At 38.7% G+C, this 26354-nt stretch overlaps 1 protein-coding gene across 3 annotated transcripts in view; it reads left to right on the plus strand.

Moving 5' to 3' along the window:
- CDKL5 (cyclin dependent kinase like 5) overlaps window positions 1-26354 on the plus strand; it is a 78326-nt gene that overhangs the window by 35391 nt on the left and 16581 nt on the right. For all 3 annotated transcript variants that reach the window (XM_087726346.1, XM_087726348.1, XM_087726347.1), the window contains exons 4-14: window positions 253-298; window positions 2956-3092; window positions 4034-4154; window positions 5354-5413; window positions 7191-7281; window positions 8106-8295; window positions 9973-10053; window positions 10670-10821; window positions 11367-12387; window positions 14604-14709; window positions 22999-23122. In XM_087726346.1, the coding sequence (XP_087582472.1) occupies window positions 253-298; window positions 2956-3092; window positions 4034-4154; window positions 5354-5413; window positions 7191-7281; window positions 8106-8295; window positions 9973-10053; window positions 10670-10821; window positions 11367-12387; window positions 14604-14709; window positions 22999-23122 (2129 nt within the window). The remainder of the gene's footprint in view (window positions 1-252; window positions 299-2955; window positions 3093-4033; window positions 4155-5353; window positions 5414-7190; window positions 7282-8105; window positions 8296-9972; window positions 10054-10669; window positions 10822-11366; window positions 12388-14603; window positions 14710-22998; window positions 23123-26354) is intronic.

Below are 26354 nucleotides of genomic sequence, written 5' to 3' on the forward strand. Positions count from 1 at the left end.
ATAACTTTATCCATTTGCTCTGAAAACTACCAGCAAGAACAAAAGCCTACTTCATCAAGTGTAAACTAAATAATGTTAAAATAATTTGGTAGAAAGCTGTTCTCCAGCTTTAAAAATTGCTATAAAAATTTTGCTTCAACTTGAAACTCTATGCATGACCAGAAATCTGTAGCACAATATGGTATCAGGTATTTACTAACTAAAAATATGACTATTCTTTCTGGTGAACATATATTTTTCTTCCTTTTTTAGGAGACACATGAAATTGTGGCCATTAAAAAATTCAAAGACAGTGAAGGTACTTTTTTCTATTTGAATATATAGTGCATTTACTTTTTTAATTAATAGGTTGTTATCCAAGATTTGGAATAGTGCAGGAGTAGGAGTTTAAGAATTTATTGTCCTGTGTCAACATACCAACTATGAAGAGATCAGAATTTTATTTCAAAACTTATTGGATAGATGGTGGAGATAGTCCTTAATATGCAAGCTTTCTACATGTCTGTATTTGTTCAGACCTGCCTTTCTCAATTTGGCACCTCCAGATATGTGACATTGCAGTAATAAACACTGAATTTATTAATGAGCTTTTGTTTCATTAGAAAATATAGTCAGCATTTTTAAATTATTCTTACTATGATATTAACATATTTCAGACAGAATTTACTATGATTTGATTACCATACATTCAGAATAAATCTAAGTAATCTGAAATGTTTCCTGATAAGCAATTTATTACTTATCTAGATAGTTGAGTCAGAGTCTGTTATGTGTACATATCAGCAGAAATTTAATTCAGAAAAACCAACATGACTTAATATGTAGTTTTAATATGTAGTAGTTGAACTGTGCATGATTCTAGATCATTGAGGGAATAATAGCTAGCAAATAATATCTCCTGATCCTGGTTTCACTTTTAAGGGTTATAGAAGAAGATCTCTTAGCACTAATAACAAATGTTCTTTCATTTTGCATTGAACCTGAAATGGATTGAGAGCCAATTTGGTGTACAAGTAGTCCTTGACTGGTCATTTAATGAAAATTCAAAATTCTGAGAGCCTTGGAAAGGGTGCTTAACAGCCCAGAAAGCACCTCTGGCTATCAAAAAATGTACATCACCACCCCACCAAGAGTCATGTGACTGTGATCTGGGTGTTTGACAGCCTGTTCACACTTAGTGCCAGTGGCCAAATGCCCCATTATCTTGTGATTGCCATTTGCAATCTTCTCTGCTGGCTTCCCCAGAAAGTTAGTGGGAAAAGCCAGCAGGGAAGTAGCAAGCTGCTGTTGCCTGCCAAGAGGGCTTCCTCTGGTTACTGGGGGCTGAGTGAACTTCTTTGGCAGGGTGGAGAAATGGAGGTCAGATCCTGAAGATCTGTGTGCCATTTCTGCACCCCTGCATACTCATTCCCTTCCTGAGAGGCACCCCATGCTCCTGATCTGAGCCTCCGTCCACTTAATGATCCGTGTGTGATCACTTAACCACAATCAGCCCTGGGAAGGAGGCAGTGACAAACCTCTTCTGAAAAACCTTGTTAAAAGAACTGTAGGGACTTGTCTAGGCAGTCTCTGCGAATCAGACACAATTGAACAGAAGAAGAAAAAATGAAATGAATTTCAGCAAGAATATCTTTCTGTCTGTCTTATAAGTAGTATGGCTTGGCACCAAAGGCCTCATTCCAGAGCTGTTGGCACCCCTCTTCTGGATTGCTATTTTCACTATAAAAGCATGAGATTAATATTTATGCAAATTATCTTCCTATTTTCTGTTTGGCCTTTATTCTCTTGATTTTACTTTGGCTTGGTTTTGGAAACTTTAGTATATTAATGCTTGTAAAAGGAATTTATCTTCAGTGTAAAAATACTCTTTTAGCATATTAGGATTATTTCTCAGTAAATAGAGCTGTAGCAGCCATTGTTTTTATATTTATACTTAGCAATATACAATATAATTTTAAGCAAAAGGTGCAATACCTCATTTGAGATCATATTTTGCACAACAAATAAGCATTTCTCTATTGACCTGGGGCTATAAATACACAGGCACTTACCATTTTTTCTGAATAATGTATTTTCCTTTAAAAATTCCCCAAAAAAGTCTTTTTAGGTGCTTTTATCTCAGGCAGAATTTTAGAGTAATACTTATCTAACACAGCTCAACAGCAGTTCTTTGAGGGAAATGGGTAGTTAAGAAATATGAAAAATAAATATAACTAAATAAAAACATTGAAAAATAAGGCAGCTGAAGAAGAATAGTTTAGAAGAGAAAGATAAATTGTGGGATTTATTTACTGTTACTCTGCTATAAAACATTTTTGCTATAATAGCCAATCTTACAATAATATGCTAAGTAGAAAAATTGTTATGTAGTATTCACATAATTTTCACTAGTAATAGTATTGGTTAATAGGTAAAATGTTATGTTCTTGAAATACTATTTCACTACAGATAAAATGTTGTGATATGTAATAGGATTTTTTTAATCAATGTAATAGTTATATCTCACTAATGAAATGTATTAAATAATGCACAGTTTTTTCCTTTTTTATTAAGGGGAATAGAAATTCAAATTAAATTTGTTTTTCGTAATTTTGATCTTAAATAATCAGTTTATAAAAATTATAAATATTTATTGCTAGACTCTTATGTAAAGTTAAGTGATTTGTTTGAATGATCCATAGTGGCTGAGTTAAAATGAGTTAGCCAAATAACCTCCATTATGCTAAGGCAAAATAAAAGAATCTATTTTATAGCTTAGTATGAAATGTAGTAGGAAACTTGCTTTTTGTGAAATTTTGAACAAGACTATTTAGACTGACAGTTTGTTTCTCAAAGAGGATTTAAAGATTGATCAATAATGTGTTATCAATTCAATGTCAGCGATCACAGAGTTTTCTACAGGTTTTGGGAAAAGATTTGTATATATTTTACAACCTTTCACTCTTTACCTTATAGAAAATGAAGAGGTCAAAGAAACAACTTTACGAGAACTTAAAATGCTTCGTACTTTGAAGCAGGAAAATATTGTAGAACTAAAAGAAGCTTTTAGAAGAAGAGGAAAATTGTATTTGGTGTTTGAATATGTAGAGAAAGTAAGTTATTTATTTAGAAAAAAAATGCTAAGGTGTTCTTGAATACAAATTGCTAAACTTCAAACATGTTTTATGTATAAAAATGTTATAATACAGTGGTGTCAAACTCGCATTGTCATGGCAGCATCACTTGATGTATTGGGACTTTTTTCCCCTTCACTAAACTGGGCAGGGCCATGGCCAGTGTGTGATGCATCCGGCCCATGGGCCGCGAGTTTGACAGCCCTCTTATACAATGTTATTAGTGTTCTATAGTAGTCTTAATAATATTAAGTCTTTGCAGTAATTTTTGTTTATGATCAACTTAAAATTTGACGTTGAGGGGAATAGTTTATCCTGTTTTATTTCTTTATGCCTGAAAACAATCTTCAACTATATTTTATCTTTTTCACTGGAAAATAAATCTAATTTGTGTTATATATTAAATAAAGGATAGCATTTTTAAATATAGTTAATTGATGAAGCAGTAGCCCTAGATTTATGTAATAAGCTAATGTATAAGTTATGGTTTATAAACTTCAGTGGCTTAGGTTATCAAAATAGCTAAACCAAGTTCAAAGACATTATTCTTAGGGGAAATTGGTGAATATGCATTTTCTTAAAACCAATTGAATTGCTCTATAGTTGGTGTACAAATTTATAACATAATGCCATTGCTGATTGTTATTTTAATAGAGAATATTATTTGCTGCTTTAGGTTTTATTGTGCTTTGTTTTATGCATTGGTAGCACTTTTCTGCTTTTAGAAATTATTTTTATTTGCCTTTTATATTGTATAAGTTACATGATCATGTTAAATGCTTCGTTTGGTTCCTCTTGTATAAGACGGCCCTATTATAATCTATTAATGGTTGTTTAAAACATTTCTAGGTAGTGGATAAATCTTAAATTTGCAGAGTTTGTAATTTAGTTCTTTCTGTCTTTAATGATGTTGAATATAGAATATGCTTGAGTTGCTGGAAGAAATGCCAAATGGAGTCCCTCCTGAAAAAGTAAAAAGTTATACCTACCAGCTGATAAAAGCAATTCATTGGTGTCATAAAAATGATATTGTTCATAGAGGTAAGTAAATTAAATTCTAGAATGTATCTTTTCCTGAAAGCATAAATATTTCTATGAATTTTGCTAGGAACATCCAGATTCTGAAAGACTCTCCCATCAGCAGAAAATTTTCTTTTCAAGGAAAGCATAAATATGTTTTAGCAAGGAAGTTGATTTCACAAATTGTTGTAAATTTATTATCTATTTGTTAATTTAAAATAGTACATGAGACAAAATTTTCTTTACGATAATAAGTAAAACACACACCCACACACTTCTAAAGTAACATTGATGGGAGTAAAATTGATGGGAGTTAACTCCCATCAATTTCAGGGATTTCAGTGGGTAAGAAATCCCACTGATTTTAATGAATCTAAATAACATACTTTGTGAATAATTTGTAATTTTCATTTTGCACATGTCTCTTTAATACATTTCTTTATTCTGATAATTCTTTATAAATTTTGTAATTGTAACTTCACTAAAATGTATTCATAATTGAATTTAACAAGTTACTGAATTTCAGGTTTAAAAACTAAATATTTTCCCCAGACTAGTATTAAGCTTTCTTTTAGTATAGACATTTAGTTAAACTTGGTAACTATTATTCCAATATACTTTATATTGGTTGTTCTATGATCATGCTTCAGTAACTTCTGGAAAATGAGATATCATTATCTACTAAAATTCATCAGAGTAACAGTTGGAAGAGATCTTGGAGGTCTTCTGGTCCAACTTCCTCCTCAAGCAGGAAACGCTATACCATTTCAGACAAATGGTTGTTCAATCTCTTCTTAAAAAACCTTGGTGTTGGAGCACCCACAACTTCAGTTTGAAGTTTGGCCATTATGTCTCTCTTGCTGAAGATTCCTTACAAAAATTTTCTGAATTTGAAAGAAAACCAGTTTGTTGTGGTGATTAAAGTGCTAGCCTAGGAAACAGGAGACTATGAGTTCTAAGTATCCCTTAGGCATAAAAACCAGTTGGGTAACTTCAGGCCAGTCACTCTCTCTCAGCCCAATTACCTTATAAGGCTACTGTGGAATTAAAATTAGGGGAACCCTCCCTTCCAAAATATGCCTTTTTGAGTGTTTGGAGAAAAGGTGAGATATAAATGCAGTAAATAAATAATATGCTGTACTGTTTCAATTGTCCGTTAATGCAGAACAGTGTATATGTTGTGATTTGTTAACTTTTTGCTATGCGTTTGAATATTTCAGATATTAAGCCAGAAAATCTCCTAATAAGCCACAATGATATTTTGAAATTGTGTGACTTTGGTAAGGCTTTTTTAAAAAATATATTAGATTTTTTATTACAATTCTTTATAATTAGAATTATTTTATGACAGTAAATAACCTTTTTAATTATAGTTTAATACAATACTGAAATACTGAAAAAATGAGAAAACCACACTGTTTTTCTTTTAAGCAGTTTCCTTCATTGTTCTGCACCCATAGACAGAATCGTCAAAGCTAAAAACAAACTACTTACATCATTAAAAAATATACTCTGAGAACTTCTATGGAGGAACTGTCTTCACCCTCTATCTCCCAACCAAATTATCTAAACTTTGCTGTCTGTTGTTCCTCTGGAATGCACACACATCCTTCTTGGGAATCTAAAACACATTCCATCATGTCATCTCAGTATGCTATCTGGTTATCATAAATCAGTGTTCTAAACAGTAGTGTTTTTCTGGTTAGCAATATTTTGGTTATTGTTACTGGGAAGTACATACTAAAATTAATATTTGTATAGGTAGTCCTTGACTTATGACCACAATTGGGACCGGAATTTCCATTCTAAGACATTGCAATCATAAGGCAAGTCAGATACAATTTTACAACAATTTTTACAGTGGTTGTTGGCCAAATCGCCATGATCACTAATCAAATCATGCTGTTATTGAGTAAATCCAGCTTTCCCAGTGGACATTGTGGGAATCAGCTAAAAAGTTTGCAGATTGCAATCGGCAGGATACTGCAACGGATTGTAAAGGCAGTTGCCAAGTGCCCAAACTGTGATTACATAACCATGGATCATAAATGTGAGCACAGGTCAAATCACTTTTTCTGTTGTAACTTTAAGCCATTGTTAAATGGTAAAATATGTCAAGGACTACCTGTATAATTAGAACGCAAGAAATCTATTTATATTCTTAGTAAGATGAAAGATAGGTTGTCTGTCTGCTGGATAAAGTACCTAGTGAGTTTAGCTATTAAACTAGGGCAACATTTGACTTTAAAAGCTGTAACCTTAAAACATATTACCCTGAGAATAAGTGCCAATACTGCTTGTTGTAATACTGGAAATTAGCTAAACAAGGTATGCTTTTTTTCCAGCTATCTGATAAGATTAGAAATGCTATACATAAGAGATTCTAAAGATTGCAAGTATATCATCCTATGTATTGAATATTCTGCTTTTTGCTTGCTTAATTACAAGCATCTGCTGAAGCACATGTAGTACATTTTGAAGAACACTACGAATATAACACTTTTAACAAATGCCCACTGCTATTATGCTATGGTGATTCAGGTTCCATTTCATTTTTTGTGACTGAGGTTATTCCCACTCATTCACAACTGTAGAATTAGTCACCTGAGCTTATCTAAATTTACAATTTTAATGTGAAAATGGCACATACCATGATCAAACCATCTAAGTTGCATATCCAATGAACTTATTATTCTGTCCAAAGAACTAGATGTTGATGCACATATAGTTTTGTATAAAGTGCAAAGAAGTTTCTATGTATGTTTTTTATTGCTTAAGTTGAAATTATTGGATTTGTAAACTAATATTTCATTTCATTAATGTACCTGGATGTATATGGTGATATAAAAAGTAACCCTTAAGTACAAATGAATTTTGCATTTCCTTTTAATATTTAATTTCAAATGGTCAAGGTTTTTTTCTAGTTAATAAATATGTTATAGTTATTCTTTCTAAACTTTTAAAACCTTATTCATACATGGAATTTCAGGATTAAAAAGATAATATATTACTGAATTACCAATACGTTAAGATCACTTTAATATTACTTTAATTAAGGTTTTGCACGGAATTTATCAGAAGGTAACAATGCAAACTATACAGAATACGTTGCCACCAGATGGTATCGTTCTCCTGAACTCTTGCTAGGGTAAGTAAACTTAGAATTTATAAATAATGTGATATATTATATTACACACACACACACACACACACACACACACACATATATACATACACACACATACACATACATACACACATACATACACACACACATGTTTGTGTCATTATGTTATATATATATAAATAGATAAATAGATAAATATATAAAATACACATTTACACTCGTCAGTATTGGTCTATTTAATAAGCCCAGTTCATTATTACGTTAGTTGTCCTTGTCAATTGCCTAGTTTGATAGCAAGAGCTGAATTGAGGATTTGTTTTCTTTTGAAGTATAGTATTTAAAGATCATATTGCTAATATATATTTTCAAATAGAGCAAAGACGGCTTGTGGAAATTGAAAGTATGATTCAATATCTCTTATTAACAATGATTCCTTTAGGTATTCCATGATTTAGTAGGACAGATACATATTAAAACCTTTCTTTAAATTACAAGTTGTGTGTAATGATCTGAAATGTTGTCTTCACAGTAACTAGGGATGTTTATGACCCAAACTATAAACTAAAGCTAATCAGGAATAATTATTCAATAATTTAATTCTGTTATATTAGTAGACCAGGACACTTCGTATCGTTTCTATATTTTTTCATATTTGCTAAATGTGAGCTTGTGACTATTGCAACTATAATCAAGAGCAAGCTACTAAAAGGAATTTTGTGTTTTATGTCTGAAGATCTTTGATACTGATTCTATTTTTTAAAAACCAATGCAGGGTAAAATACTTAAATATGTTATAGAAATATGAGATCAAGGAGCAATAGCACAATATCCTTTTTTTTTCCCAGGGCCCCTTATGGCAAGTCTGTAGATATGTGGTCAGTAGGCTGTATTCTGGGGGAACTTAGTGATGGGCAGCCATTGTTTCCTGGTGAAAGTGAAATTGATCAACTTTTTACAATTCAGAAGGTATTAGGACCACTTCCTGCAGAACAAATGAAGCTTTTCTACAGCAATTCCCGTTTCCATGGCCTACGGGTAATGTTTAGCTTAAATATACCATGCATGTTTTCTATTAGTGAATTTGCATGAAGTCTTTCTACCAAAATTCTCCCAATACTATTCTTTATTTTATTTATTTATCAAATGTAGACACCTGCCCATCTCACTATCTAAATGACTGGGAAGTTTACAAATTAAAAAAATCATAAAATCATAAAATATAAAAAAGTTGTACAATTGTTTTATAAAGCCTGGTTTGTACTTACCTGTATCACCACTGAAATATATTTAAGGGTTTGTAATAAATATTCTAGCCTATGAAAAAATAAAAACAATAAAAACTTTAAAACAAATCATAAATAGAGTTAAAATGGAATTAGAACTGAATGACAAATAGAGAGACAAAACAAAGATAAAAGATAAGATAAAAAGTAGAGGAAGTGCTTTTACACAATTAATGTGTACTATCATTTCTCTGGGTATGGCAAAGAATATATTTATGACACATGTTAATCGTAGTGTTATGATTGGAAATGTCTCTATTTATACAAGATTTTTGAAAAATTCAGATAGGAGCATTTCAAAATTCATGTTTGGAGAAATTTTGCACCTTAAAATTCATTAATTAATAGACTGAACATTCATTAGACTAAATAACTGGATAAATATTGCTTGTATTCAATACCGGTAGTACTCAACTTACAACCATTCACTCAATAACCTTTCAAATTTACTAATTCAGCTCCAGTGCCACAACCGCCCTTGAGGAATGCTGCCTGAAGCCTCAAACCATGACAGCCATCACAGCACAAAGCCCCATGCCCTACTTATATTCCACAGGCCTTGCCTTGCCCAACTCATCCTCATCAACTTCTTGCCATTGGTGATAAGGCAAGCCCAACTTGGCCATACCCTAAAGCTGTTCACTCTACTCTCCAAATTGCACTCTGTGTCCTCCAAATAGCACATTTGTTGTGAGCCTGGGAAAGGTAGCCTCACAGGGTCAGCAGCAGCCTTGTGAAGGGTCAGGGAGATCATGTGGCAAAGGTCAGATGGGCCTTGGAGTACAAGGTGGCAAGTGCAACTTGGAATGCTTCCTGGGACATTGTGGCTTTATGCTGAGCTGTTGGAGCTTCCTGGGCATGATGACTTTGCAGCACACTATTGGGCTCCGCAGCTCTGGGGCTACTTTCCACATTGCGGATTTCTTGGTGTGCTGCAGTTCTGGGGCTGCAAATGAACTGAGATGAAGGGAGATATGCAGGTGCGGGGCTTGGAAGCAGTTCCTTACCTTATTAAGGCTCAGGACTGGTGTGTGTGTATGTTCCAAACCTAGTCAAATTTGCTTATCAATGGCAAGGGGAAGTCCTGGAAGTTCAGTCATTAAATGAGTGATACAGTCATGTGATTTATGCTTTACAATCACATCACTTAGACAGAAATTCAAGCTCCAGGTTTAAAATTAAGGACTACTTGTATCTCCTTACCAATAAAGCTGCTGTTAGCTTTTTAAGAAACATAGGGAGTCTAATCCTACATCATCAATAGCACAGTTGGTCTATTGGTCTGACAAGGAAATTATCTTTGAGCTATTATTTAATTTACCTTTAATATTTTTGCTTTTCCTGTTTTGTTAGGATATAATGCTAACAAAATTTTAATGTTTGATAAATGCCAGTTCTCTATTTGAGTTATATGTAATCTGTATTACAGTTTCCTGCAGTCAACCATCCGCAATCATTGGAAAGGAGATACTTGGGAATTTTAAGTGGTTTTTTACTTGACCTTATGAAGGTAGGAATAATGATTGTTTACATCTACAGAATAGATAGATAGAGGGAGAGAGAGGGCTGTAATTTAACTATATATATATATATATGTTAATAGTCCTGTATAATCTTATAATTTGAAAATATAATTACTTCATACGTTTGAGATGGTATGGGGAAGGCACAGAGATAGGATTTTTTTATTTTCCCCTCATTTCACCTGAAATCAACACAGCTGCATGTTTTTAACAAGGTCTATTTTCAGATTTTGTATAGAATTTGTTTCCTTAATAGCATTAAATAAATTTAATATATTGTTAATGATGTAATAAATCTGAAAAATCCGATAAAGCAAGATCTTATAAGATTTTCTTACAACCATATACCAAAAGAAACTTGCTGTGCAATTTTTATGTATTATGTAAATCTGCATATAAATGTAGTATACCTTATACTATAGAAGATTACCGTGGGATGTTTTTTTTATTTTTAAGAATAGATTTTAGAGTCAACATTTTTATTTAAGAGTGGGAATGATAAATAATTTTCAGTTGCATATATTTTTAAAATTATGCTGTAACTAGCAACAACCACATCTATTACTATGTTATGTTTCTTAATTCTTAATATTTGACCTAAAGAACTTGCTGAAACTGGATCCAGCTGACCGATACTTAACAGAACAGTGTCTGAACCATCCATCATTTCAAACTCAGAGGATGTTAGATCGTTCACCTTCACGGTCAACTAAAAGAAAGCCTTACCATGGAGATAGCAACACTTTAACTAGCAGGTAAATAACTGGAAATAATAATGTCAGCATTCTAATTATTTCAGATATAACTTGCTAAAATTAAATAATACAATTAGGCCACTATCAAACATAGCACTTTTTTGGTGTCTTCCATTCAATAAAAAAAGTAGAACAACCTAGATTTGGTTTGCGCTCTGGATGATAAGATTCTCTCTTGATACTTCAGAGTATCAGATTCACTTCTACACTTAGAGATGGCCCTGAAGCCCATATATTTTCTGGACCAAGTACTTGGTGAAATCTATTGCTCATCAATACGACAACTTAGTTAAAGAATTCTGCCTTAGTAGTGGTGTGACATAAGTGTGTCAACTCCTTGAATTTTGGGAGATCCAAAATATAGCCAATTTAGAACAGTTGCCATAGTTTAGTCATCTGGACTATTGGATAATACCCTAAATACTGTGAAGAAATATGATCACATGATCTTTATTTTCTGTATCAGGGCTATAAAGGTGTTTTTAACTAATTTGATATTTTTTAAAAATAAAATAAAATGCTTTTCTTGTCTGTTCATAATATAGAAATCAATCTGGCAAAGGTACCGCTGTGCAGTCTCATCACAGATCAAACAGCAAAGAATTACAGAATGTGGGACTGCAAAGAGAAGATGCCCTTTCAACAAATGAAAGCTTTTTAAATGGAAATCTCCCTGTAACCTCTCACAGTCCAATGCTGTCAAAAAAGACAAACAATATTCCTTCATCTGGAAGTAAGGATCTAGCTAATAACAACATACCACATCTTCTCAGTCCAAAAGAAGTAAAGACAAAAACTGAATTTGATTTTAATTCCGAAGCCAAAACGTCAGATGGTCCTGGTACTAAATACCTGAAGTCAAATTCCAGATCACAGCATAATCGTCATTCATTTATGGAGGGTTCACAGAACAAAACTGGCACACTACAACTGGGTGAAAGGCATAGCCGTCACAGTTATATTGATACTATTCCACAATCTTCAAAGAGCCCCTCATATCGCACCAAATCAAAAAGTCATGGAGCTCTGACTGATTCCAAATCTGTGGGTAATTTGTCTGAAGCCAGAATTCAAGTTTCAGAATCAAATAGCAGTAGGTATTTTCCATCCAGCTGTTTGGACTTAAACTCTCCTACTACACCAACACCTCCTCGTCATGCTGACAGTAGAACTTTGCTCAGTCCTTCTGGGAGAAATAACAGAAGTGATGGTACACTGGAATCACGAAGACCATCTACAAGACATTCCAAAACAATGGAGGAATTAAAATTGCCAGATCACATGGATGGAAACCAGTTACATTCTGCATCTGCTGCTCATGAGTCTTTTTCTTATGGTTTAGGCTACACGAGTCCTTTTTCTTCACAGCAGCGCCCTCATAGACATTCTATGTATGTGAGCCGGGACAGAGTGAGGACAAAGGGCTCAGAGGGTGGCTTAAGCGTAGGGCAAGGGATGGCAGCCAGAGCAAACAGCCTGCAACTGTTATCTCCACAGGTGCAGCATAAATCTCTTACAAGATCTGTTGGCTCTTCACGTGAAGATTGTACAGAAGATTCCAATAGGGTTAGTTGAATTCTTGATTGTTAAGAGTTCTGGACAATTCATGGTTTTGTACTGCATGTTTGCCTGTTGTTAAAAATAACTTTTATTTTTGCCTAAGGAATTCATATCTTTTTCAGCTGATTTTTTTTCTTGTCAATTACTCCATCCCAGAGTTTATTGTATATACTATTAACCTCTACCTTATTATATAAAATACATTACGCCTATTGATATATTACTGTTGAAATTATAATCTGTAATGCTGAATATTAAGTGTCACAAAGGCTACCCAGAAACTGAATAGTAGTTTGCCTTATGGGTATTTTCTGGAGTGTTTTTATAAATACCCTTCAAATTTTATTAATTAAAATTAAGGAGACACTTGCTCTCTTTCAAGCTTAATAAAATATTTATATTTACATTGCAGACAACTTCTGACCAGAAAATATAACTACCTGATGTGTCTTGCTTGCTATTTGTTTTCTTTTCTCTTGTCTGAAGGTGAATTGGCTAAACCTGTGGCAAAGGAGTGTGTCAGTTACACTAGTGTGCAGGGGAAGAGGAAAAGGGGTCAAATGATGAAACATTCTCTGACAGTCTGTAGAGATTCTCAGTCATCCAGGTCATGGTTGTCCCAAAGGTGTTTTTTCAGGAGGCAAGTGGACTTTCTTGTATATTTTTTTTAAGATGTTTCGCTTCTCATCCAAGAAGCTTCTTCAGCTCTGACAGGATAGTGGGGAATAGCAGGATTTTTATTTATTTGTTTATTTGTTTGTTTGTTTGTTTATTTATTTATTTTTATATAGTTGTCTGCACGGAATATAAATCCTTCTTTATCCCACTATCCTGCCACAGCTGAAGAAGCTTCTTAGATGAGAAGTGAAACGTCTTCAAAGAAAAAACAAGGAAGTCCCTTTTTCTCCTGAAAAAGCACCTTTGGGATATACTCTAATATCACAACATAAGCCCTGCTATGAGGAGACAAATACAGAGCAGGGCTTTCATTATAATATCACCATGCATGTTGTCATTTTCATCATATTGTAGTATTTATGGATCTTTGAGTTTTAAACTAGAATAAATATACCAGAGAAGAAATATATTGGAGAAATATATGTTCTTTTTACTGGGAATTGAATGCTTTAGTAGGACTTCCTGAGTTGCCTTTATTTATTTGTTGAAAACCATTTGTTTTATGATTTTCCACCATTGAAGCTGAATATTGTAATATTTTAATAACATGATTCTTTTTTCCAAAAGTGACTATTACTTAAATGCATGGTAATACATTAACATCTGTAATAAACTGGGAGTGGAATACTGTTAATACCATTATAATGTGGTTAGTTGGAGACAGGAAGTATAAAAAATTAGAAAGCAGTATAAATACTGCTGGCCTTAGAAGTATAGAATAATAGATCTAAAAATTTGTACTGATCAGAATAAACTATTGCACAATATGAAGCCTAAAATGTTTCCACATAAAATGTACTTTAAGTGCAAGTGCAAGTGCAAGTGCAAGTTAAGTGATAGTTGTTTGAACAACTATCACTTGAAATAATTTAGGTAAGATTTGTTAAAACCATTTATATTTTATGTGTCAAAAGACATTTTTACAGAAAAAGATCATTAGTTCCAATCAGGTACTTTTATTCTAAAATACCTTATTTTCTTAATTAGATTTCAATTTTTAAAATACATGCATATTTGTCTAATTTGCAACAATTTTATTGGAAGCTACCCAGAATCACTTATGTGAGATGTGCAGCTTATATAAATTGAATAAACTAACAAATAAGTAGTTATTAAATGAATGAGGATCACCCATCTTTGTAAATCTTTCTAGGTACCCATGGCCTCTTGAATTATGTATAATGTTTGGGATAGTATATTTTTTCAACAAAATTTAAAGGTCAATTTAAGGGTCAGTATGTTACCAAATAATAAGATTCTCCATTGGCAATCTAGTGGATTTAATATATTTAACATCCACTGTGATAGATTACATGCCTTTGTCATTTTTTTAAAGGTTTATATTGTTTCCTCACTCAAAAATCATTTATTAGAGGGATAAATGAGAGTTAGTAATTAATCCAAATATATCAGGCAAGCTACTTCTATGATGATAACATGCAGCTTTCATTTTTAATGTGGAAATTATTTTTTATTTTAACAAGCTATGATCAGATTCAATCAAGTTTCTTTCGTCTAATAAATTTATCTATTATTTTATTAAGGGTGGAACATATCGTGATCAACACCCAGATGATGGAGCCTCCACAAAAGAAAATAGACTTCTGTATAATGATTCTGTACCTCGAAGAGTTGGTAGTTTTTACAGAGGTAATTTAACTTATGCAGTTTAATTCTACTTTAAAACAGAGTTCTAATAAAAGGCTGTTAAATAAAAAACAGTTTAGCCAATGTTCAGACAGTCATACTCCTAACAAGTTGGAAGAATCTTATATTCCTAGAATACTAAGTAAAATAAAGATGATTGGCTTCTTTTTAAAAAAGTTTTCCTTTACCAAAACTTATTTTGCCAACTAGTTTGGTATGAAGGAGGATTCAATTTAGGCATTCTTATAAGCAGATTTTAAATATATTATTCAGATGTTTGTAAAATTATGTTTAGAATTGCTTATGCATAAGTGTGTTTTTGACTACAGGTTTTGTTTATATCATTTATCTTTTGGGAAAATTTAGAAAAAGTATAATATTAGCAGAATGTACCACTTAATAAATTAAACAGACTTTCAAGAACAAGTCACAGCAAATGTTAGCTCCAACTTCCTAGGTAATCTAGTTTTCATCAAAAATAATTCTCAATATGCAGGCCGACAGCAATTGATAAATTTGGCTGTATACTAAAGGACAGGGGGGCAGCAAAATAACAATCTTTTTCAGCAAATAAGTTTTGGCTTTGTTAACATGTGAAAGGGCAAGACCATTAGGCTAATTGTGTCTTAATCATAATTGCTTGAAGGATTGCTTGAACTTTATAAACCTTAAAAAGTCTACTGTATTAGAAGGACTGGCCAGCCTATGACTGAGACTTAGAATAATTAAGGCTCAGTTTAATTATGTGATTTGGGTCACTATCTAAAATTTCTTAATTCCACTTACTGCATTTTTATCCTTAAGGGTATGAAATTCTGAATATAAAATTGCAATTAAAGGGGGAAAAGATATAATCTACAATAGGGGTATCAAACTCTATTTCACTGAGGGCCCCATCAGGGTTGGGGGTCCAGGGTGGGCATGGCCAGCTTGGCATTACTTGTGGGAACCTGTGGTCGCCTGAGTGCTCTGCCAGCGAAAACGGGCTCCCAAGCTCCATTCTCCTAGGCGCTGCTTGGAGAGTCCAAGCATGGGTTAACACAGTCTATCTGCCCTAGGACTGAGTATATTTTTTCTTTGACCACGCCTCCCTTTGCCTCTATTATCTCAGTTTAAAAACTCAGTCCGCCCGATTGGACGTGAACTTGGAGAACTCCTTGGTCTTAGTGCAGATAGACTCAGCTTTCCATTGTAATTGAGTTTTTAAGTGTATTTGTTTGCCATCCTACGACCACCAGGAAAGGTTTGGAACTGAGTGATCTCCTCTCAGTCACGGAGCTGTTAGATCGCCAGCTTGCTACCTCGGCTGCAAACAAACAAGGCGCCCCGTGAGTCTTTCGTCCGGCGGAGGCCAGCAAAAGGAAGGGGAACTGGGGGGAGGTCTCTGTTACCATCTCCTCTCCCAGCTGCAAGCGCATTGAGAAGCACGGCCGAGTCTCCTCGGAGCTCCGGCGGTTGCGGCGGCTCCCTAGATTGCCCGGCAGTTGCGGTGGCCATTTTGGGCTATCTTCATGCACTTTTCACCCGGCAACAAGGGCGACGGCGGCGCGCGCAGCTGTGGCCATTTTGTGGCAGTTGGGGCCACGTGTGACAGTAAGGGAGACAGCGCCAATCTGATCAGCCAGATTGCGGAGCGCAGCGGCGATCGGTTAGGCAGCGTTAGCAAGAGCCACCAGACAGCGGTAGCCACAACGAGGCGTGAGCTTCAGCCTTACGCGCAGCAGTTTGATTCACCAGCAGCTAGCCGCCAGGACATCGAGGCCTTGTCTGGGGCGCCAGCAGGCCTCGACTCCCGCAGAGAGCCACCCGACAGCGACACATGGCCGGAGGAAGGGTATTGTCTCCAGGGCTTCCCTCTCCTCGTTCAGATCTGAGGACATTTGTTGCCGGCAGGCTTGTGTCCTTTCCTGGGCTATTGGTCCAGTCCCTTACTCCACAACCCCACTACTGAGCCACCATGCCAGATGGAGGTTCGGCGGGCCAGGAGGCACAATCAGGGCCCCCAGCCAAAAGAAGCAGGGTGGAGGCCCCACCCAAAGGGAGCAAAGGGGGAAAGGGATCATCTAGTACAGGCCCCGTGGGACCCTCAGGGAGCAATAAGAGGGACAGTGCAAAGCAGCACAAAGCGGGGGTGGGTTCCCCCAGATCAAGGGGACAAGGCCCTTCCCCGGAGCACAGGGAGATCCCTGAGCCAGTCCCTGACCAGAGGGTGGATGTGGGCCCTGTCTCCCCTCCACAGAACAGCTCCCCTTCCTTCATCTGAAGGTAGTCTCTCCAGAGATTCGTCACCTGAGGCCTCTTGGGGATACCCCGACTCTCCAAGCTCCTCATTGAGGGAGGAACTGGACCCTTTCCAGGGCATTCCTCCCTCGGAGGTGGGGTCCCACTCTGAAGGTAGCGTTGGCCGAAGAGCCTCCAGCAGAGCTCGTCACAGGAAGAGTAAAAGATCAGGCCTCTCCGCTGAGATGAGGGAGATTATAACTCTTGCCATCTCTCAAGGAATTGCGGAGGGCATGAAGCAGAAAAGTAACAGTAAGGCAGTGGCCTCCAAGAAAGCAGGCCCCAAGCAGGTGGCTGAACAGGCCCCGGCATCTCCTAGCAGCTCAGTCGCTACGGAGGAGTCCGCCCTAGAGGAAGGGGAGGTAGAGGATTTCAAACTGTCTGAGGACGAGGACCTTTCCCCTGATAAGCCAGCATTCACCGGCCTCTTTAAGCCTTCCCTCTTTAAATCAATTCCTCATAAAGTGAAGGCCTCCACTGAGTTGGGTTCTATTCCCAAGGGTTCAGCTACAGGGGCATCTTCCACTAAGGATCACAAGGAGGGCCTGTTTAAGGAACCACCCTCGGCCCAAGAATCCATCCCGGTCCCGGACCTTTTCATGGATGTGGTTCAGAGGCAGTGGATTCAACCTGGGACCCTGACAAACCCCAGTGGGGGGGACAAGACTCTCTACGCTGTAGAGAATAGGATGGAGGAGGCCCTGAAGCTTCCAGTGGTGGATGCTCCGGTGGTCTCCTTTACTTCTAACTCGAATCTGCCGGCGGACCTCTTGGAGGGTCTCAAGGCAGAGGACAAAAAATCAGAGAAGGCGTGTCTGAAGACCCACCAGGTGGCTGCCTGGACTATTAGGGCTTCCACCTCTGCATCATTTTTCATCTGTTCCTCGCTCCTCTGGTTGAGGCAGCTGAGGGCGAAACCCCCCTCCCAGAGGTCACAGTGGAGACATAACCTCACTAAGATTATCACCGCGGTCGAGTACTCTGCTGATGCCTCTCTGAACGCAGCCAAATTTGTGTCCAGAGCGCTAGCTTCCAATGTGATCTCTCGCCGCTTGCTCTGGCTCTGCCATTGGCAGACAGAGATGAAGGCCAAGTGGAAGCTGGCCTCTGCCCCCTTCAAGGGGGGCCTCTTGTTTGGGGAGGCATTAGACAAATTCACTATAGAAACAAAAGACAAAAGTAAGATCTTACCTGTGACTCTTAAGAAGTCGGATCGCAAAGGGCCTGGCTCCTTTCGGAGGCAGTCCTTTCGGCCCCAGAACAATGCCCAGTCTTCCACCTCCTCTTCGTATACCAGACCCTACTCCCAGCAGGGCGATAGGGCACAGGACAGGGGGTCCTTCGGGTTGCGTGGTAGGCAACAACACCAACACTCCTTTCGAAAGCCCTTTCGTGGTGGTTCTAATTCCAGGAACTTCCGCCGCAGAAAGTGACCACCACAGGGATCCCTCCATAGGTCGGCTGCAATTCTACGCAGACAGGTGGGGGGAGATAACCACCGACAAGTGGGTGTTGAGCACGGTCCAGACGGGCCTCCGGCTGGAGTTCCTATCCCTTCCCCAACGGACCTTCATCTGTTGTCCCTCGCCCAGGAGTTCCCTGAAAAGGGAGCTCATGCAGGCGGAGATCCGTCATCTCATACAAATAAGGGCCATAGAACCAGTACCCAGGGAGCTCCATCTTGTTTCTGGTGCCCAAGGCGTCCGGGGGGTGGAGGGCCATACTGGACCTGAAGTGCCTAAACATCCATCTGGCATACAGGCGGTTCAAAATGCAATCCCTCCATTCCATCTTGGATTGTGTGAGGCGGGGGGACCTTCTAACCTCGATAGATCTGAAGGAGGCTTACCTCCACGTGCCCATACATGCGACTCACAGGAAGTTCCTGATGTTCTTCTTCGAGGGGGAACACTATCAATACCGTGCTCTTCCCTTTGGACTCTCTTCCGCACCCAGGACATTTACCAAACTACTGGCTGTAGTAGCGGCTCACCTCCGGAACCGTCCCATCCACCTGGAGTGTTATCATGACGACATCATTATTCACTCCTCCAGCCAGGCCCAGGCGCGGCGGGATGTCCAGACTACCATCAGGACTCTCCAACAGCACAGCTTTTCGGTAAACCTGAAGAAGAGCCACATGAAGCCGACCACGCACATACAACACCTGGGCGTCATTCTGGACTCGAACTCTTGTCAAGTTTTCCTGTCCCCGGAGCGCCTGAGAACTCTCAGGGACAAGGTGCGAGTTTGCTGCACATCCAGGTCAGTGCAGATTGTCCAGTTATCCCAACTACTGTGTGTGATGATCTCATGCCTGAAAGTGGTTCCTTGGGCTCGTCTTCGTGCCAGGGAACTACAATGGTTCCTCCTACCCATGCAAAGAGCGAAGGACAACAATTCCCACAGGCGTGTCCATGTTCCTCCAAAGGTGACTTACTCCCTAGCCTGGTGGAGGTCAAAAGCAGTGAAAAGATGGTGTCTGTTCAAAGAACCCGAAAGGATCATTGTAACCTCCGACGCCGGCCTACAAGGGTGGGGAGCACATTGCCAGGGCCATCTGGCCCAGGGACTGTGGAACCAGAGGGAGTCCGCCCGCAGCATCAACTGGCTGGAGCTCCGGGCAGCCCAGCTCGCTCTACGTCAGTTCTTCTCCCAAGTTGCAGGGCAGCACGTTCTGTTGCTCACCGACAACGTAGCAACAAAGGCCCACATCAACAGAGAGAGCGGCACACACTCCAGATCACTGATGACGGAGGTGGAGGCTCTGGGCAGATGGGCGAAACGTCATCTGCTCTCCATCAAGGCAGACCACGTTTCTGGGACCAGCAACCTGGAGGCGGATTGGTTGAGCCGGCCATCGATAGACCATTCGGAGTGGCAGTTGCACCCGGACATATTCCATCAGGTTGTGCGGAGGTTCGGCGAACCACAGGTCGACCTCTTTGCTACCCGCCTCAACACCCACCTGCCGAGGTTCTACTCCCGTTACCTGTCTCCAGGGGCAGAGGGGACCAATGCCCTGAGATGCAACTGGCCTCCCCGGCTCCTGTATGCATTTCCCCCGCTTCCGCTCATCCCTCAGGTTGTGGCCAAGTTCCTGGAGGAGGAGGCAGAACTCTTGCTTGTGGCACCCCATTGACCCAGGAGGTCCTGGTACGCGGACCTTGTCAGTCTCTCCGTACAAAGGCATTGGAGGATTCCTCAAGAGACCATCTCCCTCAGCCAGGGGGCGATAACTCACCCAGAGCCCCAGTGGCTGCAACTAGCTGTCTGGCACTTGAGGGGGACCTCCTGAGGAAACAGAAATTTTCTGACAAGGTCATCCAGACCATTCAGGGGTCCAGGAGACCTTTAACGAACAGAATATAAGAGGCCACCTGGAGGGCATTCTCTACATGGTGTCAAGACAAAGGATTGCGAGACACAGAGGCGTCTGTTCCGCAGGTGCTAGACTTTCTGCAAGATGGGTTGGATAAGGGCCTGGCACCCAACACCTTGTGCCATCAGGTAGCAGCCCTGTCCACCGTTGTCTCCAGGGGTTCCTTCTGCACCTTAAGCCAGCACCCTCAGGTGAAGAGCTTCCTGAAAGGTGCGTCGAACATCAGGCCTCCTACGGTGCATTGATACCCATCATGGAACTTACCGCTTGTCTTTCGTGTGCTGATGGGGGCTCCGTTCGAGCCACTCCGGTCTACATCTCTTCGACATCTGACCATCAAAACAGCCTTCTTGGTTGCGATCACCTCAGCTAGGAGGGTGTCAGAGCTTGCGGCCCTCTCGGTCAGGGAGGACTTGTGCATTATATACCCGGATAGGATCATATTAAGGCTTGACCCTACGTTTGTACCTAAAGTCAATTCACTCTTTCACAGATTGCAGGAAGTGATCCTTCCTAACTTCTGTCCCAATTCGTCACATCCCAAGGAAAGGGAGTGGCACAAGTTGGACGTAAGACGTGCTGTTCGCATCTACGTCAAGAGGACCAAAGACTTCAGACGCTCAGAAGTGTTATTTGTTTCCTTTCATCCTGGGTTGCAAGAACAAAAAGCATCATCGCACACCATCGGACGTTGGCTGCGGGCCGCTATTAAACTGGCGTACGAGACTCAAGCCAAACTGGTTCCGGGCTGGGTGACTGCTCATTCTACGAGAAGTGCAGCCACATCTGCGGCGTGGGCCACCCAGGCGTCGATCATTGACATCTGTAGGGCAGCCACGTGGGCATCTCCCACAGCCTTCATTCGTAACTATAAGATAGACAACTTTGCCTCGGCCGAAGCCTCCTTGGGGCGAAGAATATTGCAGAGGGTTGCGGAAGCTTCATACTCTAACAGTTCTTTCCACCCCGGGGACATCATAGCTTGGGTATGTCCCATGCTTGGACTCTCCAAGCAGCCCCTAGGAGAAAGACCGTTGGCTTACCTGAACGTTCTCTGGGCACTGCGGGAGAGTCCAAACCTGCCCAGAATCGGGATTACCTTCAAGGTGATATCAAGGATCTGTGGAGGCGTCCTTAACGGAGTGTTCTTCGTTTTTAAACTGAGATAATAGAGGCAAAGGGGAGGCGTGGTCAAAGAAAAAAGATAGTCATAGGGCAGATAGACTGTGTTAACCCATGCTTGGACTCTCCCCCAGCGCCCAGAGAACGACCGTTCAAGTAAGCCAACGGTCTTTTTCTGCTGCGATAGCCTCCTGCAACACTCTGCCAGTGAAAACAGAGATTGGGAGGGCCGAGCACCATTTTTGTTGTCTGAGGCACCACGGCCCGTCCTTTGCTGTTTCCAGGATGGCCCCACGGGCCATATCTAAGCACCCCATGGGCCAGATCTGGCCCACAGGCCTTGAGTTTGACATCTCTGATCTACAACATAAAGACCGCAGGACACTGGTACATAATAATTTTTGCTAAACCTTCACTTTCAGCCACAAATGCATCTATCATTATGGCATGATATTGTAGAAGGACTGAATTGTTAAAATGATTTGTTTTCTAGTTTTGCATATTGACAAACATTTAATCTAATTTTGATGCCATCTAACAATTTCCTGTGGATATGATATTTCAAATTCTTAATACATATGATGATTGGGCCTTATTGATCTTGGGCTAAAAATTATGGTCACTAGAAAATAAATACAAAGTATGCAGTGGTTAGAATGCAGTATTGCAGGCACACTGCCCACAGCCAGCAGTTCGATCCTGACAGGCTCAAGGTTGATTCAACCTTCCATCATTCCAAAGTTGGTAAAATTAGAATCCAGATTGTTGGGTGCAATATTTACAGCATTTAGTGTGTGCTGTAGTATATAAGTCTAAGTACTATTGCTATAAATATAATCAGCAACTGGTTTTATTATTTTTCTGCAGAAAAATCCGATACATTAGGAATAATCTTCTTGCCTTCTCATTTGTGATTCTTTTGTATTTGGATAAATTCAGGTTTTATAGGCATTTAAAAAATAATAATGGTTACAGTCATTTTTCTTTCTCTGGGAATAATTTCACAGGGCAAAGCAATGATTATTAATTTTCTAGAAAACTTTCTTCGGTTTTAAAAGAAAGTTAGTTTGTAAGCGTTCAAATCTGAGATGAATAAGATTAAAATAAATAATTCTTCATTCTGGTTAAAGCATATTCAGCAACCAGATCATCTTCATTGATATCTATGCGTACAATACGTTATATATGGATTGAAACCAAAAATTATCAGAACATGAATTGCTATAATCTTCTTCCAACTGAAGACACTAAGATAACTTAATGTACTAAAAGCTCCTCTACTACACTACAGAAATCAAATTTCTTTTAAATCTTTGTTCTTTTCTCAACACTGATAGAATATTATGATTCATAATCCAACATTGAAATAAACAGAAACACATTTCAATATCACATGTTGAGTAAACTATATAATCTTCTGCCAAGCATGAATATGCGCCATTTTATTGTGCTTTTAAAGAGAAATAATTGAAAATGTATACAGTGTAATCTTACATTTCTCCTTATAGTCCCATCTCCACGCCCAGAAGGAACATTTCTAGACAATAGTGCCTCAAACAGAATACCTGCATTGCCTGCAGAAAGCAGTAATGTAACAAGCCATTCAAAGAGACAAACTGCTTTTGATTCCTGGTAAGTAAGGTTCTTTATAAAAGATAAACCAGAGTTAGTTTATATAGAAGTAGAAAAGTTAATATAGAAACAAATTAACATTTCCTAATTTCTTAAATAATTGATTCATTTAAGATGATTAATTCATCCAGTAGTCACACTGAAAATTTGACTGGAATCAGAAATTACCAACTGGGTTTAATAGATTCTGTTAATTTTATTGAGTTTCCTGTTTCATGCAGATCAGTTGTACCTTTAAACCTGTCTACCTTCCAAACTTAATAGAAATGTAATTGATGGCCAGTTCAGAACACATGTAAACAATGCATCTACACATCACCAAATCCAAATTTATCAAACCCCCCCCACCTTGCATTTTTTTAATGATTCCAGAGTGGATTGACTTGAGGTTTACACTCTACATATTCATTGGGACCATGATGAGATCAACATTTATTCTTTTTCCTTCTTAAACCTTCCAGAAATCATTTTTTTGGTTTCTTGTTGAATGGTTTTTATTGTTGTGTTTTTATTATCGCTGTTAAACTTCTAGATTTGTGTATCACAAGATGAGCAGCCATGTGACACACACATACACACATTCTTCTTGCGCCATATCCCTCATCGGATGTTGCCGATTATGTTGATGATACTATTTTTATCAATAGTCCTGCAATTTCTGGGCAGCCTCCTACTCTAGGCATTCTGGTTTTACAAGCTTTGATCATCAAATGAAATTATGACATTTTTAGCAAACCTTTTTACTATTAATGATACTTTCCAGTCCTAGAATTATCTTCTGGAAGTCATGCACTAGATTTTCAAAATCTGGGATATCCTCAGACCTCTGATATAAAATCAGCTGGGCACAATATTTCTTTCATTTTAATGTCCTATTTCTTACATCCTAAGCACATAAGGATTAAGGTTTTAAATATTCTGCTTTTTTTCTGAAATATTATTAAAGATGATTTCCTAAAATCTGAACAGTTCTTGCTTTCTTAGTTTGCCAGCTACATGGGGCTTGACAAAAGAATATGTTCATTTCTTGGGGGAGGAGATTTTGTAATTCAGGGATGATAACCAATTAGATTGGCAGTTGAGAAATTTAACAATTCCTTTGACTTCTAATCAGAGCACATATCAAAATGTATGACTCATCAAACAATACCTGTGTGAAGCCTCAAAATAGCACTGATTTCCTGCAGCTTCTCTCTGGCACATAGGGGTCTTGTACATTTTCCTTGGATTTTCTAAGTAATTTATCTCTTATTAAAATCTCACTGTTATTTTAGTCATTGTTGTTCAGTTCTCTAAGTTGGCACACTTCTCTGTCGTGACCTCTACTCCTGAGATGGCCTGTTTCCTCATTCAACAGATTTTCTGGATCTACAGACATTTTAGTCACCAGATCTGCAGCAAATGGCCACAGTTCATAGCAAGTTATTGTGTGTATTGTTTAAACTATTGATTATTAAGTTTCAACTGCTTTCAGCTTTTCATATAGAGTGGGATAGGACATGTCTTGGCAACCCAGGGCTCCAGATCCGCATGCAGCTCTTTCGTCCCTCTGCTGTGGCACCCTGTTGGGTGAGCCTACCATTGGCTGGCCCCATCCCTCGCCCTCTCCTCCTAGTTACTCGACACGTGAATATGGAGACAGACAGACAGACAGACACAGAGAGGGAGGGGGAGGGAGGGAGGGAGGGAGAGAGAGAGAGAGAGAGAGAGAGAGGGAGGGAGAGAGAGAGAGGGAGATGCATTTCCCACAGAAAAGAAAACACCAGAAGCCACAAAACCTGGATAGGTATGGTTGGGGGGGGGTCATGTGACTGAGTAGGAATGAGTGACCTCAAGTTGGCCACGCCCACCCACTTGCTCCCAGTGTTTTCTTTTCTGTGGAAAATGGGTCCAAATGGCTCTTTGAGTTTAAGGTTGCAGACCCCCTGGGATAGAAAAATAGAAATTATTAATAGCAATAGCACCTAGACTTATACGCCACTTCACAGTTTTTTACAGTCCTCTCTAAGTGGTTTACAGAATCAGCATATTGCCCCCAATTATCTGGGTCCTCATTGCTATCTTTAAGTAGTACATTCTCTACTGTGTTAATTTATAGCAAAATATTGCTGAAACTTTTATGACTTGTGAAATTTGCTTATAAAAACTCTGTTCACACCACTATTCAGCTGTTTTCTTTTGACACTCACATGGATAGTACCCTTCTATTTTTCTGACTGTCTTGATTCTATAAGAAGCCTGAGGCAATTCAGCATAAATTCCAAGAATAACTACAAGCCTCTTACAAATGATGTGTTGATTTATGGGATTGTTCTCCATTCTTGCACAAATTTTACCTTGTGAATTTTTGCTTGCTGCTGCTTTTGAAAATAAAGATATATCCAGTTTTCCATTGCTCCCTGTTGATTCAGGAACACCTTGCTGTGCTCTTATCTCCCATCCTGGTGGGTGGGAAAGAGCAGTTGGAAATGGAGCACATTCTGGATTCCTCACACAGAGATAGGAACAGGGGTACAGCAGGAATATTTAAGTCTTGGAAATGTTACCCAAATGCCAATAAAGTTTCGGAGGTCATAATCAATATCCAAGATGGCCCAGCTCCATTTTCATTTGCAGAACTCCCATAAATTCAAACTACCTGACTTGCCTTACCAAAAAGCTTCTATAGTCATCAGTAATTTTGATTCTGGTTTGGCAACTAGAAAGGGAAGCCTGTGGACAGATCTGTTTCTTTCAGACTACCAGTCTTGAGACAGTTCATTGTTGGAGGAAAAGAGTGAGATATTTGATTTCTCAAGTTTGTCTTGAAGCCTTCAGGAATGGAGTGTGAAAGGAAGAAAGTAGGTCATCTCTCATTCCAATATCTGTGAATCAGGATGAGAAGCTGTTCTTGATCATTCCAAGCAATCAAAAAGGCATAAATAGAAACTGGAGAGCAGGGTGGTGTGGAGATATGTTGAAAGTTATCTGAAATGAAATGCTTAAAATGTCAATTAAGAAAATTTTCACCCAATAGAAAACATAAATCAAAGTGACCATGAAACAATTAAAAGAGTGGCGGAAAAGCAGAAACAGTCAGCCCAAGTGGGTAGATAGGGACAATAGACTTAACTATAAAAAGTAGCTTTAGTCCACATGTGATAATAAAATATTGACTGCTACCTCTGCCAGGTCAAGTTCAAACCAGCTGAACAGAGCTTGGCAGTGAGTAGTATTCATTTACTTTTATTTA

The sequence above is a fragment of the Thamnophis sirtalis genome, unplaced genomic scaffold, assembly GCF_051295495.1.
Source record: "Thamnophis sirtalis isolate CommonGarterSnake01/CBP01778 unplaced genomic scaffold, rThaSir2_p1.2 scaffold_12, whole genome shotgun sequence".
In the NCBI taxonomy this organism is placed as follows: domain Eukaryota; kingdom Metazoa; phylum Chordata; class Lepidosauria; order Squamata; family Natricidae; genus Thamnophis; species Thamnophis sirtalis.